Source organism: Cheilinus undulatus, linkage group 20, assembly GCF_018320785.1.
Source record: "Cheilinus undulatus linkage group 20, ASM1832078v1, whole genome shotgun sequence".
Lineage (NCBI taxonomy): Eukaryota > Metazoa > Chordata > Actinopteri > Labriformes > Labridae > Cheilinus > Cheilinus undulatus.
The window spans coordinates 42,211,230-42,228,188 of NC_054884.1; the positions used below are offsets into that span (position 1 = coordinate 42,211,230).

Sequence of the window (16,959 nt, forward strand, 5' to 3'; positions counted from 1 at the left end):
TTTTCAGAGTGAGCCAAACAGGAATGGTGTGGACGTGTATACTTGAATTTACCATGTGCAAACTGAGCATGCACTTTTCTTTCTTCAACATGTCATACCACCCTCACATAATCTAGCTCATCTACTAGCTGTAATACGGTAGCAGAGCTCATCTACCAGCTGCAATACGGTAGCAGAGCTCATCTACTAGCTGTAATACGGTAGCAGAGCTCATCTACCAGCTGCAATACGGTAGCAGAGCTCATCTACCAGCTGTAATACGGTAGCAGAGCTCATCTACCAGCTGTATTACGGTAGCAGAGCTCATCTACCAGCTGTAATACGGTAGCAGAGCTCATCTACCAGCTGTATTACGGTAGCAGAGCTCATCTACCAGCTGTACGGTAGCAGAGCTCATCTACCAGCTGCACACGGTAGCAGAGCTCATCTACTAGCTGTAATACGGTAGCAGAGCTCATCTACCAGCTGTAATACGGTAGCAGAGCTCATCTACCAGCTGTAATACGGTAGCAGAGCTCATCTACCAGCTGTAATACGGTAGCAGAGCTCATCTACCAGCTGTAATACGGTAGCAGAGCTCATCTACCAGCTGTAATACGGTAGCAGAGCTCATCTACTAGCTGTAATACGGTAGCAGAGCTCATCTACCAGCTGTAATACGGTAGCAGAGCTCATCTACTAGCTGTAATACGGTAGCAGAGCTCATCTACTAGCTGTAATATGGTAGTGACTTCAGCTTTGTCAAACAGCATTCTTAGCTTCTTAGCCTTTCTGTTGAAAGTGTCCACATATTTCTGTCTCTGACAGGCTGATGACAGGAAGTGAGGCCAGGTCTGACAGCACCTATCAGGACTCGGGACAGGAAGTGTGTAGTTGCTGTAAAACACACAAAGAGAGCCTGTGGATGTGTGGCCACACTGACAACAGTGCTCGGCGTCACAGACCGGGTCTGGACGAACACTTGTGGCTGGTAAAGAGCACCACAGATGGTCAAGAGGCTCTGAAACTGGCCCTGGCTAGCTTTTGTTAGCACCTCAAACCTAGCCATGGGTTCACTGTCAGCTTGGATCTAAACCTCAAGACGTGATCACACAGGACTGATACCAGCTGTAGGAGGGCTCCTGCTTAGTCCAGACTTAAAGTTCTACTTTCTTTAGAGTCACACTGATGTGATCCGGCTCTTTCCAGTCTTTGAGGAATTCCTATTTGGTGTTTCTTGCTTCCTTCAACAACAGTGAGTCAGCTTGCATTAGCCTGTACACGGTGAGGACTTCATCTACATCAATCATTTCTGGTAGCATGGATGCGGGTACAGGCGTTCTCACTTGATTGGTTCAAGCGAAAGAATGACCCGGAAACCTGCTGAAGGCAGGTTTCCGGGGCTGAGTCACGCTCATCCACTCAGAGGCCGATTCTACTCAGACTGAAGTTGAAGGAGCGATCGACTGAACCTGAACAAGAGCCTTCAGGATGTCAGGATCAGCCCCAGAAGACTCCCAGAGGTACGTCCCCCTCCTGTGCCCTGCAAGGACCAAACCCTGGTCTTCTACTCAGCTGGGATGCCAAGACGGTCACCAAACTTTATTCTTTCTCAGTCTGCATCAAGCTGGGGACGTATCTTTTACCGGGTCCAACTCTGACAGTACTGTTGATGCCGAGGTGCTTCTTTTACAGAGGAAATGTCATTTCTGTTTTGGTTTGGTTTGGTTTCAAGCCTCTTAGTAAGTCCTGCATGATCACGCTCTTGGAAAGGCCTGCAGGGTCAACAGCAACAAATTCAACAACTTTAGGACCAACACAGAGCCGATGATAGGTCGTAGCACCAAATGCTGGGACGGAAAATCAGACATCAAGACTTTGTAGCCACATCCAGTCTGGAGGCAGACGGTCCCTTTGGATGACCATGAAGGATGCTCCTACCGTCAAACGCAACCATGGCAAATTTCAAAGCTCAAGAGGCATCTTAGAAAAGACACAAATCTAAGTCTGAATGTAGTGGTCCTGGAGAAGACCACCGGTCTACTAGAAAGAACATGGACAAGATGAATCCTGTACACGTCCTAAGAACAGGAACCTCCTAGGGATTTAGGTGTGTGTGCTCTGATGAGAATATCTAAAACTAAATTCAGACATGAACTGGGGAGCATCCCTGGTGGTCATTATCTGTACAGCTGTAAAAGTCTGACGCCTGCTGTGTGCTAACGTTTGTCCACACTGTTAGAGGGACATTCGCCAAGAACTCCATGAAGTGGTGAATCTAACACGGACAGAGTTGTAGTTACAGAGCATCACTCTTGTTGATAGATGAGAAACCAAAGACATGCAGAGGCTTAATCCAATGGCGATCGTGGAACCTGCTGGAAGCTGATTGGTCAGCGGCTGGCATGCTGATTAAATGGCAAGCCCAAACTTTGCGCACCTTGGTACAACGGGTTTCTCCACATCATCTGGGAGGTAAACCCCAAATATTCAGATTTTTAGGAGCGTAAAGGAGAAATGCACAAGGACAACCTTTCAGCTCGACCAAAAACATCCATGAGCCTTTGCAGTCTTTTCAAACAAAGCCATCTCTATTCCTGAAGTTCAACCCCACCAGCATCCATCCAGGCAGCCTCAGCCTGGAGCAGTAGATTCCTGTTTGAGAGCGTGCTAGCCTACGTGGCGTACAGATCCAGCTGAAGGAATGGTTATACTCTAAGTAGCTTGTTTGTTGTTTAGCTTAATGTTGGATACAAGTCAGCGAATAACAAAAATACATTTCCTGTAACTGTAGGAGCTGATTGAAGGGCTGAAGAGGATCCTTCTGTGCAAAACTGAGGACAGACAGAAACGTAGCATTTGTTCACAGTAGGGTTGGACTGCAGGGGCGTTTGAAACACAAAATGATTGACAGAAGTGCAGCAGATTGTTTTCATTGTCACATTCAAACCCTAACTTCTCTCTGTGTGCTGCTCCAACATCAGTCCAGACCCACCGACACGGGTAAGATTTACCATGAAGGCCAGCAACGACACCGTCCCATCAGGGTCCAAGATAACCTGAACCTCCAAACCTCAGCTCACCTGACTCATCCACAGCGACTCCTACTGGTTCTACCAACTAAAACTGACTGGTCTAAACCAGCCAGAACGTTCTAGAGAAGTAGTTCAACATAGGGATGTGCTAACCTGACACGCCACATGGATTTGTTTCACACATCCATCTGGAAGTGTAATGGAAACCCAGCTAGTGACAGCGTTTGGGAAAGGGCAGAGGATTTAAAAAAACTTGGCATGTGATTGGATGAACATTCTGTCTGTCACATCTCTACGGGCCAATCAGAGCAACAAAACACGTGACGTAGCCGTGACCAAGGTGCGCGTGCGCAGCTACCGAGGAATAACAGTAACCATGGCGACTGTAGACATGTCAGTACACGACTTTTGTGGTTTTTAAAAAGAAAACAACTCACTGCTGTTCTTTGTTCTTTCAATGAAGAAATGTCGTCAAGTTCTGATAAAAGTGGCGCTTTAGCAGCAACAACGCTAATCTCTTCCTCCATAACTGCATGGGCCTCTTGTTGCTGCTTGGTTACGTCACGACTCTGCCGCGCCTGACGGTACCGCCCCTCGTCGGTTTTGACGGAGCTTTGTGAGATGGATTCACCAGTGAGAAAGACGGAAACAGGCGTATCCATCTGCTTTGCAAGGTTAGGGATGTGCACTGATGGCAGCTAAATGGATATGACGGTAAACTGTCCAACAACGGGGAGAGAGTGGAGGGCTGGAAAAGAGCTCCAGGACGGACCCGCTCCAGGACGGACCCGCTCCAGGACGGACCCAAACCAGGTCAGCAACCTCTGCACATGCGGCGGGGAACATTACCACCGGGCTACCACTGTCCCCGGTCTGGCAGACACAGACACTGTGGTAGCAGGTTAAATAACTGGGCTGAGTTCTGGCTGTTTTCTGATGGTCTGATGGCTTTAGACTTCAGTTGGTAAAAGGGAACAGCCTAACCTTGCCATGCAGACGGATACGGCCGTTTCCTTGTTTCTCACTGGTGAATCCATCTACAAAGCTCCCATCTGAACCGTTTGGGCCCTGTGAGAAAGTGACAGGACCAATCAGCGACGAGGGGCGGTACTTTCAGTTGCAGCAGAGTTGTGACGTAAACAAACAGCAGAAAGAGCTGGTGCAGTTATGGAGGAAGAGATTAGCGTGGATGCTGCTAAAGCGCCACTTTTATCAGATCTTGACCACATTTCTCTGTTAAAAGAAGAACAAAGAACAGCAGTGAGCTGTTTTCTTTCCAAAAATGACAAAAGTCATGTACTGACATGCCTACAGTCGCCATGTTTCTCAAACGTTTCCTGTTGAAGCTTTCCCAGATGTCAGGTTAGGAACAGCCATAGTTTGGACCTGAAAAGGTCTGGAGTGGTCCCAGATCAAACTGGGTTTGTTTTGATGTGGGCACCTTCAAAAACCCTCAATGAGACAAAAAAGACCACAGTTTTGCTGAAGTCCAGATTTCTTTACGTCAGCTGATCCTGTCCTATAAGGACAAAGATCCTGGTCTTCCACGGTCTGTCAGTCGTCTGGGATGACTTCATCACTGGCTGTAGTCTGAACATCCGAGGGAGACGGTTTCATAAAAACTGTAGCTCGATGGCTGCTGACCGCCCAGTTCCCGATGCTCAGCTTCATGGTAATCTTTGCTGGCCTTCAAAAACCACAAGGACTGTTTATGGCAGAGTAAAACGCTCAACGCCACCAGGACGGCGTGATATTTGGACTCATTGATGTTAGCACACAGAGAGGAGTGGGCTCGCCTACAAAGCTCAACAGAACAGAGGACTGAAGCAGAGAGAGAGGAAAAGAAGATTGGTCTGCAGAACTGGAAGGAAGAAGAGAGGAAGGACACACGGGGTTTCTCCAACAAACATCTGTAGTCACTAAAGAAGTCTACTTGTCTTTCAGTTTGTTTATATTCAAGTTTTACTCCTTTGTTTCTGAATCCTCCTGTCTGTCCATTCATCTGTCTTATTGTCCGTTGGCCCTCCACCGGCCCCACGCCGCGGCCCCCCTCACCTCTGACCACCAGGTCATGTGATTGTCCGGCTGTGCATTGGGCAGCGATCGAAGGGGGAGGGGTTAATACTGACCTGAGCTCTTTGATGCGAGTCCACAGATCAGGCCTGGTCCGTCGGTTATATTCCCCCGCTAGCTAGCGTGCTAGTGTCCCTGTGGGGTTGATGACTGTGTATACATACATCCTGTATATATCCTGTATATATACACACACGGATATGAGCGAGCCAACGTCTGTCAGACTTTTGTGATCTGATTGTGATGGTCCTCTTCGAAGGGCTCGTTCTCCGGGTCCGAGTCCGTTGTGTCCGAGTAGCGGTAGTGATCCGGTTCGTTGTCGCTGACGTCAGGAGTCACTGAGGCCGTGCTGCTGGCGTCACAGTTCGCTCCTTCCTCTACCGTCTTAGTGAAGAACAGTTTCACCTGAAACCGCATGAAAACAGGCCAATCTTAGTACAATCTGCCACGTAAACACAGAAAACAGACGGGGGTCAGCTACAAGATCTCAACCCTCAGAGCTCACAGCTGTGTTTTCACCATCACGTCTCTCCTGGACCTTTAGTCTTAAAAAGCTGATACAACATCAACCCTGTGGTCACAGTCAAGATCTAAACATCCTTTAATTCAGGACAACCTGGGCTTGAAGAATAAATCTACTACAGCAATGTCACTTAGATTTTTACAAAGTTACAGGACTCTAAAGACGAAAGAAAAAACTCATCAGAATTAGAAACTCAGAGATTTTTACTGATAACAGTAAACATCAGTGACTACGTCAGACCTGTTCTCCATCTCTTGGAGACAAAACAGTGAAAAAATAAACGTTCTGTGACTAACGGTTTTCACATTATCTACATATATACAAAGAAAAGTCCATGTGCTTTTCTGCAGTTAGATTCATTTGTGCCATTCTCAAAGCAGTAGAGACGCAACTGGGTGACTACAACTCCCACAATGCATTGTGGTAAACAACATGGCGATGCCCTTGGCAAAACTGAAGTGATCGAAAATGGATTAAAAATGAACAAAAAGATGCTTATCATCAGATCTAACGATGTGGATTCAATCTGTAAAGACCCTGAAAAGTCACCGCAGTCCTGGGCTCACTAGAACGCGTCCTGTAGGGTCACAGAGACATAGGGTAGCAAAGAAACGCCAGGAAGGTCAGCTTTCAGAGGACAAAAAAGTGTCTATGACTTATGGTTCAAAAGTTAATGTTTTTATAAACTTGTCACTTCTTGTTATTTATTTACGCCGTCCTCAGAGACCCTGTAAGGTCAGCCCAGTTCCAGGCTCAGTAGAAAGTGTTCTGTTAGATCTACGAATGCATGGAGGACGTGATCAGAAAGGAACAACACAGAGCTTTCAGATAAAACAACAATGAAGTCTCTACGACCTACGGTTCAAACGTTACCAAGTGATCTATAAAGGGATGTACGGATCCGTGCCGAGTGAGCTCTAAGGGTTAAGAATAAGAAGCGATTTGTACCTGATGCTGGCTAATTTCTGTTTTAATTAGAAAGATCCACATGCACACTGATTAGCATAAAACAATGGAAACGTTAGATCACGCTATCATTAATGTTGGATGTCTAGGGTGTTACAGCGGTGTCCCCAGGCCCCCTTTATCAAAACCTTCCTTCAGGTCTACATGATGAGACTACAGTAACATGAGTCAGAAAGTTTGGAAATGCTTTTGAGAATACTGGGTTAATCTCCCAATATTCTGACTGACCTACCTGAACTAAAACAAGAGTTCTATGATGCTATGAGCATGAAGTTTGACTGTAAATGAGAGATGCTCCTATTTTTCATGATGATTGTCTGTATTCTAAGGCCATATGTCAGGTAAATAAAGAAGCAGGAGTAGTGAAGATCTGGCAGTAGGGACAGGAATATTTCTACCTTCCTATCCAGAAACAGGTGAACAGAAGCTTTCAGACTAAAAGCATGACTGAAGAGCTGTAGTTCTTCAAATGTTCCTGCTGTTCTGATAGCGCTAAACTCGATCATTTCAAAGACTGCGGTGTCTAAAGTCTAAAAGAATGCTGTCCACCCTTCAGCTGAACCCAGTCTGGTGAAGGAAAACTCTCACCTTGAAGTTTGGGGAGAAGTTCCTGTTGGCCTTGTCCTTGTTGGCCTTGTCCAGGTCGTTCTTGGTCAGAGTGAGGACCAGGTAGTCCCTGTCGTTGGTCTCTCCCCCCACCATCATCATGGAGGGGCTCATCATGCCCGGGTTCTGCTGCATCCTGTCCCCTGGTTCCCGTGGCGTCCCCGCGCTGCCGTTCTCCAGTCTGTCGAGGTTCTCCTCCGGCCCTGGGATGAAGAACGTGTTGACCCAGAAGTGGAACATCTTTTCCTGAAAAAGAGCCAGGAGCCAGGGGTCAGCCTCGTTTCTCTAAAGATGAAGATGTCCGCGGTTTTTGATGTTTCAAACCCAGAAAAGGGCGAAGGTGTCTCAGTGGAGCTGACACACGCAGCAGTAGTGTTTAGACGGTAAATCTCTAAAACCTGCTCTGAGGACAACCCTATGACAGACTTTAAGACAGCAGCCTCACCTTCTTCATCATCTTGTTCTGCTTGTGGAAAAACTCCACCTTGATGTCTCCGCAGACAGGAAGTGGCTGTGGGAACTCGAACAGCATGAGTTTGTCCTCCCGTCGGGTGTTGGCAGGGTTAGACGTGTGGATTTTTACCTTTAACTGATAGACTACAAACTGCGGATCTGCAGACAGACACAAACATGAGTTATCGCCACGTCTGGTAAATCTGAGCATGTTGTTTCTGACATGCAGACGGACGTACTGCAGGTTCCTCCTGTGAACATGGGGATGGTTTCAAACAGCATCTTGTGGAAGAGCAGGGCGACCGGTTTGTAGAGCAGCTGGTTCCTCAGCAGGAAGCTGTAATAAATGACGTATCGCCGCTGACTCGGGATGGTCACGCCCTGAAAAACAAACATCCATGTACATAGGCGTTACAGACCAGGCCAGATTTAAGAGACCAAGACTTTTGGGTGTCCAAGAGGGCCTGAGCCCTCAGGTCCAGTCTGTCGAACCCGCGTGAGTGCTCAGTACCGCGCTCAGGCACGGTACACTTCCCTGGCCCTAGCACAACTGGAGGAAGCGAGACTGCTTATGCACGCACACGAGCACGGCTGTGCAAAGTGGATGTGAAGTATAATAATCTGACATTCTCCTCCTCAATCATTGGTGGAGTGTTAGAGAGCCGTTAGACCAGTGTTCCTCAACCCTGCTCTACCACAGAGACAAACTGTTGAAAATTTCCTCTGCAAGAGCCACAATCTAAGGAGAAAAGTGGTAAAAACAGCATGATGTAGAAATAAAGTAAGGTACAGGTGGAAAAAATGGTCAACATGCAGGAAAAATGGGTGAGAAGTGACAAAAAAATTAGTTACACATGACAAAAAGTGGTCCAAAGGTGGCAAAAACATGAGTGAACAGTGGCTAAAATGGGCAAAAAGCAGTCGAGTGGCAAAAATGGGCAAATAAAAAGGAAACAAGGGGTACGTAATAGGGCTTGGCAATTAATCCAAATGTAGATTAAACCGCAATGTGACCTGCAATTTTCAAATCGCAGAGGGTGTAATATTATATTATTATTATATTATATTTAAGCAGAGGTGTTTTGCTCTACAAATCATGCAAACATTTAAGTGCCAATATTTTCTAGAATAATCGACCAAAGTTCCTACTTACCTTGTTTTTGTACTTTTTTGTCTTCTTCAAAATAAGATATCCATAAAATCATCCCTCCCTTCAATACAATTCATATAAAATTTGCAATATTGGAAAAAATAATTGCAATACAAAATTTTTGTTGGATTGGTTTTAATTTGGGGGAATTTTTGCTTAGAAATTTTTAGTTAATTTTGTGGAAATTTAAGAAATGTATTTTGACATTTTTAGGAATTTGATTTGATGGGGGGGGCTTTAAAATTTAGAGTATCTTCATGATATTTGAAATGTAAAATTTGTAAAATTTTGGGGAATTTGATTTGAATTTCATTGGAAATTTGTTTAGAACATTTTAGGTTGTTTTTTATGGAAATCTTTAACATTTATTTGTGAATTTGGGGAAATTTGATTCAAATTTCTGGGGGAATTAGCTTTGAACCCTTTAAGTAATTTCATGAAAATTTGAGAAATTTATTTGTAAATTTTTAATAAATTGATTTGATGTTTTTTTGGGGGGTGCTTTGATTTTTCTTTTATGAAAATTGAGGAATTTATTTGTAATTTTTTGGGAGTTTGATTTGATTTGATTTTTTGGGTGGTGGGGCAGGTTTTAATTTTTTTTTTTTTTTTTGTTATTTTCTTAGAATTTTTTAACATTTATTTGTAGATTTTGGGAGATTGGATATAAATGTTGGGGGGAAATATCTTTGTGTTTTTATATAGAGTGGTTTATAAGATGAGGAACCTGAAGAATGACCACATTTAAAATTGCAATCGCAAAGTTGGGTGAAAAAAATCGCAGTTAGATAATTTTCCCAAATCGTTCAGCCCTAGTATGTAATGACAAAAGCTAGCTTAAACGGGCAAAAATGGTGTAAAAGAGCAAAAATGGGAAAAAGTGTCAAAAAGAAGAGACAAAAATTTTGGGGAAAAAGGAAACAAGTGGTATTTATTGGGAAAATGTAGCTTAAATGGGCAGAATGGGGCAATAACATGAGTGAAAAGTGACTAAAATGGGCAAAAAAGCAGGCAAGAGTAGCAAAATTAGGGGAAAAAATAGTAAACAAGTGGTATGTAATGACCAAAGGTAGCTTAAATGGGCAAAAAATGGTGAATAAGGGCAAAAAGAAGATGCAAAAATTTGTGAAAAAAATTGGAAACAAGTGGCAAAATGGCCCAAAAAAGAAAAAAGGGGTGTTTACTGGCAAAAGATAGCTTAAATGGGTGAAAAATGGCAAAAATGGTCAAAATGGCAAAATAGTTTCCCCTTTTTTAAGGTATTTAAAATAAGACATAAAACAGCCACGGGGTGAGAATCACTGAACTAGACCATTCACTGCACCAACGCAGGCAACCTCAAATATGACTGAACATTGGGACACTGGACAGTCACTACATTCTTATTCCATGTACAACATTCATCCTGTAATTCTACCATTTGATTTTTTAAAATTTGGATCCCTAATTTGATAGAATCATGAACTTTAACCTTTAGGACTTTAATCTGCAGCCCAGCGTTTTCCTTCAAAGTTTCTGGAACGTTCATCCAAATGAAGAACCTTGAATGGATAAACGAGCAGATGCTCATATTTATACACATCATCGTGCCTGCTGTTATTTCCTGTTGACATCTGTGGATCTAAACAACGATGGAGACCCAGCAGTGATTCCTCATACTAAACACAGATGTTCTGGTACCTTCTTGTCGCGGGTTCGGACCTCGCCGTAGAAGTCGAGCGCCTCCTGAGCTTCCTGAAACTTCCCTCGGTGCAGCAGGTAGGCACAGATCATAACGCCCGTACGGCCTTTTCCCGCCTTGCAGTGGATGGCGGCGACGTGCTGCTCGTCCTCGCTCAGCCACTGGTCGAGGTCCTCGCAGAACGGCTTGATGAGCTCCAGCTGGGGCGGGTTGTGATCCTCGAACGGGTACTGAGCCACTGGGAGAGGCGGGAACAAAGAGAGTGAACACCAGCGGCTTTTCTGATCAGTCATCAACAATCTGAGTTTCCAGACGAACGTTACCTTGACAGTTGAACTTTGCAGCGTCATAATGTCGCTCAGCACACCTGTGAGCAGAGAGAAGACGTTAGGCTGATGTAACGCTGTTCTAGACTGGCTGAGCGTCGGCTGTGTGGCGGCAGCGGTGTGTGTCCAGCTCACACCGCCTCATCAGCTTCACCTCCGTTAATCTCCCTGCTACAAACTGGATTCATGACTAAACAGGGCTTTTACTTTGAAAAGCCAAAAACAGAAATGTCACCACGTTTATGACAGATTCTACCACAGCAGAAAGACACGTCTGCTAAAACAGGGTCAGTATGAATCCTCTATCATTACACCACCTGGTCTAGCTGACACACCTGTGCAGGTTCTGCTCTCTAGATCAGTGGTTCCCCGGTTTAGCTGACGCACCTGTGCAGGTTCTGCTCTCTAGATCAGTGGTTCCCCGGTTTAGCTGACACACCTGTGCAGGTTCTGCTCTCTAGATCAGTGGTTCCCTGGTTTAGCTGACACACCTGTGCAGGTTCTACTCTCTAGATCAGTGGTTCCCTGGTTTAGCTGACGCACCTGTGCAGGTTGTTTTCAGAGTCTTAAAGCACTGATGGAGCCATAAATCCAATATCAATTTTGGAACATTCTGCAAAATCCAAGGGTTCATCTTATCTAAATTTAATTTCACTGATCATAGAGCGCTTACACAAACAACCTTATTTCACACATGAGGAAACTCACAGGCTAAGGCTGTGCTGACGTCTCTTCCTAACACCAGCTGCTGTTTAAAACTGTTAGGAGCAACACCTTCAATAATACGGCATGTAAATGTGAGGCACAGCCCTACTCTATCATTGTGCTGAGTTTAGAGGAGCCTTAAACAAAAACAGTACAGCTGAAGTACTCACAGATTGTAGATCTTGTAGTGGTTCTTGTGCTTTGAATCTAGAAACCTTGGAGAGAAAACAGGGATTTACTGCAAAATTCTTCATCAACAGTTTGTCATAAATTTAATATTCTAATCCTGACAGAACAGAATCACTGTTTCCATCCTAGTGTGGTGAAAATGATGACAAACATCAGGGAAATGCAGTCAGACTGCTGGTATTTACTACTGCTATTAAACCACAGAAGAAGAGACCAATGACAGAGCTCATCTGTTCCTACCGTACAACGTCGTCAATGTTGTTCCTGTAGACTCCCTCCAGCCGCTCAGCAGGGAAACCCATGGCGATGATGTTTGGATAGATATCTGACCACACGTTAAGGAATCACACATCTGTATCGCCGTAGCTCTGAGAGACTAAAAAAGACTTCAACAAATACACAACATATTTATGCACCTTTAGCAGGTGATTCACCTACTGAGCTGCAGAGGGAGCCGATAGAAGGAAAAAAACAGGTCAGCTAACTCAGCACAGTCATTTCATCATTTTTAAGCCAATGCAGTGAAGTAACGTCTGTTTTCTTTGTCTTTAATGAGAGCTACTGCAGAGGTTCATCAGGATCTGAGAGTTAGAACACCAGAACCTTAATATAGCTATGTAAATGTAGCTCAGGTTCCTCTGTAAATGTAGCTCAGGATCCTCTGAAAATGTAGCTCAGGTTTCTCTGTAAATGTAGCTCAGGATCCTCTGAAAATGTAGCTCAGGTTTCTCTGTAAATGTAGCTCAGGATCCTCTGAAAATGTAGCTCAGGTTCCTCTGTAAATGTAGCTCAGGATCCTCTGAAAATGTAGCTCAGGTTTCTCTGTAAATGTAGCTCAGGATCCTCTGAAAATGTAGCTCAGGTTTCTCTGTAAATGTAGCTCAGGTTCCTCTGTAACTGTAGCTCAGGTTCCTCTGTAAATGTAGCTCAGGTTCCTCTGTAACTGTAGCTAAGGTTCCTCTGTAAATGAAGCTAAGGTTCCTCTGTAAATGTAGCACAGATTCCTCTGTAAATGTAGCTCAGGTTCCTCTGTAAATGTAGCTCAGGATCCTCTGAAAATGTAGCTCAAGTTTCTCTGTAAATGTAGCTCAGGTTCCTCTGTAAATGTAGCTCAGGTTCCTCTGTAAATATAGCCCAGGTTCCTCTGTAACTGTAGCTCAGGTTCCTCTGTAAATGTAGCTCAGGATCCTCTGAAAATGTAGCTCAGGTTTCTCTGTAAATGTAGCTCAGGATCCTCTGAAAATGTAGCTCAGGTTCCTCTGTAAATGTAGCTCAGGATCCTCTGAAAATGTAGCTCAGGTTTCTCTGTTAATGTAGCTCAGGATCCTCTGAAAATGTAGCTCAGGTTTCTCTGTAAATGTAGCTCAGGTTCCTCTGTAAATGTAGCTCAGGTTCCTCTGTAAATGTAGCTCAGGGTCCTCTGTAACTGTAGCTCAGGTTCCTCTGTCAATGAAGCTAAGGTTCCTCTGTAAATGTAGCTCAGGTTCCTCTGTAAATGTAGCTCAGGTTCCTCTGTAAATGTAGCTCAGGTTCCTCTGTAAATGTAGCTCAGGATCCTCTGAAAATGTAGCTCAGGTTTCTCTGTAAATGTAGCTCAGGTTCCTCTGTAAATGTAGCTCAGGTTCCTCTGTAAATGTAGCTCAGGTTCCTCTGTAAATGTAGCTCAGGTTCCTCTGTAAATATAGCCCAGGTTCCTCTGTAAATGTAGCTCAGGTTTCTCTGTAAATGTAGCTCAGGATCCTCTGAAAATGTAGCTCAGGTTCCTCTGTAAATGTAGCTCAGGATCCTCTGAAAATGTAGCTCAGGTTCCTCTGTGAATGTAGCTCAGGTTCCTCTGTGAATGTAGCTCAGGTTCCTCTGTGAATGTAGCTCAGGTTCCTCTGTGAATGTAGCTCAGGTTTCTCTGTGAATGTAGCTCAGGTTCCTCTGTGAATGTAGCTCAGGTTCCTCTGTGAATGTAGCTCAGGTTCCTCTGTGAATGTAGCTCAGGTTCCTCTGTGAATGTAGCTCAGGTTCCTCTGTGAATGTAGCTCAGGTTCCTCTGTGAATGTAGCTCAGGTTCCTCTGTGAATGTAGCTCAGGTTCCTCTGTAAATGTAGCTCAGGTTCCTCTGTTAATGCAGCTAAGGTTCCTCTGTAAATATAGCCCCGGTTCCTCTGTAACTGTAGCTCAGGTTCCTCTGTAAATGTAGCTCAGGTTCCTCTGTTAATGCAGCTAAGGTTCCTCTGTAAATGTAGCTCAGGATCCTCTGAAAATGTAGCTCAGGTTTCTCTGTAAATGTAGCTCAGGTTCCTCTGTACCTGCAGCTCAGGTTCCTCTGTAAATGGAGCTCAGGTTCCTCTGCAAATGTAGCTCAGGTTCCTCTGTAAATGTAGCTCAGGTTCCTCTGTAAATGTAGCTCAGGTTCCTCTGTTAATGTAGCTCAGGTTCCTCTGTAACTGTAGCTAAGGTTCCTCTGTAAATGTAGCACAGATTCCTCTGTAAATGTAGCTCAGGTTCCTCTGTGAATGTAGCTCAGGTTCCTCTGTGAATGTAGCTCAGGTTCCTCTGTGAATGTAGCTCAGGTTCCTCTGTGAATGTAGCTCAGGTTCCTCTGTGAATGTAGCTCAGGTTCCTCTGTGAATGTAGCTCAGGTTCCTCTGTGAATGTAGCTCAGGTTCCTCTGTAAATGAAGCTAAGGTTCCTCTGTAAATGAAGCTAAGGTTCCTCTGTAAATGTAGCACAGATTCCTCTGTAAATGAAGCTAAGGTTCCTCTGTAAATGAAGCTAAGGTTCCTCTGTAAATGTAGCACAGATTCCTCTGTAAATGTAGCTCAGGTTCCTCTGTAAATGTAGCTCAGGTTCCTCTGTAACTGTAGCTAAGGTTCCTCTGTTAATGTAGCTCAGGTTCCTCTGTAAATGAAGCTAAGGTTCCTCTGTGAATGTAGCTCAGGTTCCTCTGTGAATGTAGCTCAGGTTCCTCTGTGAATGTAGCTCAGGTTCCTCTGTGAATGTAGCTCAGGTTCCTCTGTGAATGTAGCTCAGGTTCCTCTGTGAATGTAGCTCAGGTTCCTCTGTGAATGTAGCTCAGGTTCCTCTGTGAATGTAGCTCAGGTTCCTCTGTGAATGTAGCTCAGGATCCTCTGTTAATGCAGCTAAGGTTCCTCTGTAAATGTAGCTCAGGATCCTCTGTAAATGTAGCTCAGGTTCCTCTGTAAATGTAGCTCAGGTTCCTCTGTAACTGTAGCTAAGGTTCCTCTGTAAATGAAGCTCAGGTTCCTCTGTAAATGTAGCACAGATTCCTCTGTAAATGTAGCTCAGGTTCCTCTGTAAATGTAGCTCAGGTTCCTCTGTTAATGCAGCTAAGGTTCCTCTGTAAATATAGCCCCGGTTCCTCTGTGAATGTAGCTCAGGTTCCTCTGTGAATGTAGCTCAGGTTCCTCTGTGAATGTAGCTCAGGTTCCTCTGTGAATGTAGCTCAGGTTCCTCTGTGAATGTAGCTCAGGTTCCTCTGTGAATGTAGCTCAGGTTTCTCTGTGAATGTAGCTCAGGTTCCTCTGTGAATGTAGCTCAGGTTCCTCTGTGAATGTAGCTCAGGTTCCTCTGTGAATGTAGCTCAGGTTCCTCTGTGAATGTAGCTCAGGTTCCTCTGTAAATGTAGCTCAGGTTCCTCTGTTAATGTAGCTCAGGTTCCTCTGTAACTGTAGCTAAGGTTCCTCTGTAAATGTAGCACAGATTCCTCTGTAAATGTAGCTCAGGTTCCTCTGTAAATGTAGCTCAGGTTCCTCTGTAAATGTAGCTCAGGTTCCTCTGTTAATGCAGCTAAGGTTCCTCTGTAAATGTAGCTCAGGTTCCTCTGTAACTGTAGCTCAGGTTCCTCTGTAACTGTAGCTCAGGTTCCTCTGTCAACTGTAGCTCAGGTTCCTCTGTTAATGTAACTCAGGTTCCTCTGTCAATGTAGTTTAGGTTCCTCTGTTAATGCAGCTCAGGTTCCTCTGCAAATGTAGCTCAGGTTCCTTTGTAACTGTAGCTCAGGTTCCTCTGTAACCGTAGCTCAGGTTGCTTCATGTCTCTGGTCTTTGCTGAGATCTTTCTACCCCTTGACTGGAGTCCACCTGTGCTTAATTAACCTGATTGGACATGATTCTAAAGCCACGCCCGTCTTTACAGAAGGCCTCACAGCTGACAATGATATCAGACCAGAAACCAAGGGTCAAAGGTCAGAGGAGCTGCAGAGCTCAGAGACAGGATTGTTGACAGGCACAGATGTGGGGAAGACTACAGAAACATTTCTGCTGCTGTGAAGGTTCCTAAGAGAACAGCGGCCTCCAGAATTCTGGACCAACCAGGACTCTTGTAGAGCTGGTCACCATCGGGGCAGAAGGACTTTAGTGAGAGAAGAGACCAAGAACCTGATGGTCCCTCTGAGCTCCAGAGATCCTGGAGGAGATGGGACAAAGTTCTAGAAGGACAACCATCACTGCAGCCTCCACTGGTCTGGACTTTATGGAGAAGAGGAGAGATGAAGACTCTCCTCAGAGAAACATGAGAGCCTGGTGGAGTTAATTCCCCTCAACCCTGACCGGTCTCCTGGTCTCCTGGTCCCTGCTGCTGAGAATAGTCATGTAGTACCTGAGAACAGTCTTGGTCTGGAGACTGGTCTCGAGACCACATTTTAAATGTCTTGTCTCAGTCTCGGACAGGCCGGACTCTGGGTTTTCCATTAAGACCGGTGGAGACCAGCAAGCCCCGGCTAAACCTACAAAACCTCAGACATCAGTCTGTGTTATTTCTGGTCAGAAACCCTCTGAACTCTGTAGACCTCATCCACCTGACTAATCTACATAAACGTCTCATTTTCAGAGATTTTAAATAATTCTGGACTTTTCCGTGGCTTTTAAATACAGGTAAGGAATTATTTTTACAAGAAGTTGGTTGAACAAAGTTAAGATTTGAGATTTTTGCATGTTGACACATCCGTTTTTATCTGTCAGGTTTATTACAAAGAAAACTAAAATTAAAGAGAGGATGCTCTGTAACTGTTCAACCTCGTCATGGTGTTTAACAGTGATTTTTATGGTCTTGGATAGTATCGTCTTGAGTACAACACTGACTGAGAAGCACCCCCAGAGCATGATGCTGCCACCACATGCTTCACTGTTGGGATGGTGTTGGACAGGTGAAGAGTGGAGCCTGGGCGCCTTCAGATTCAGAACTGAGGCCCAACAGTTGAGCGTGTAGATCCTAACAGTCTGAGAGTCCTTCAGGAGCTTTAACACAAACTCAGACTCCTA

General features: G+C 44.8%; 1 protein-coding gene across 1 annotated transcript; it reads right to left on the reverse strand.

The window, feature by feature from the left end:
- Nucleotides 1–4,284: 4,284 nt before the first annotated feature.
- Nucleotides 4,285–12,318, reverse strand: ptenb (phosphatase and tensin homolog B). The gene is made up of 8 exons (XM_041814898.1): nt 11,927–12,318; nt 11,668–11,712; nt 10,790–10,833; nt 10,466–10,704; nt 7,875–8,016; nt 7,628–7,794; nt 7,165–7,428; nt 4,285–5,492 (listed from the first exon to the last, which is right to left on the reverse strand). The coding sequence occupies exons 1-8, from the start codon at nt 11,986–11,988 to the stop codon at nt 5,307–5,309; spliced, it is 1,149 nt and encodes a 382-aa protein (XP_041670832.1). The 5' UTR covers nt 11,989–12,318; the 3' UTR covers nt 4,285–5,306.
- Between the last annotated feature and the right edge of the window lie 4,641 nt (nt 12,319–16,959).

Excerpts from the sequence above, each read along its gene's own strand:
- ptenb (XM_041814898.1), bottom strand. The coding sequence starts at position 11,988 with ATGGGTTTCCCTGCTGAGCGGCTGGAGGGAGTCTACAGGAACAACATT. Across the intron at positions 10,705-10,789 it reads TGCAAAGTTCAACTGTCAAG|TGGCTCAGTACCCGTTCGAG; the intron begins GTAACGTTCGTC and ends CGCCTCTCCCAG. Across the intron at positions 7,795-7,874 it reads GTTCACAGGAGGAACCTGCA|ATCCGCAGTTTGTAGTCTAT; the intron begins GTACGTCCGTCT and ends GTCTGTCTGCAG.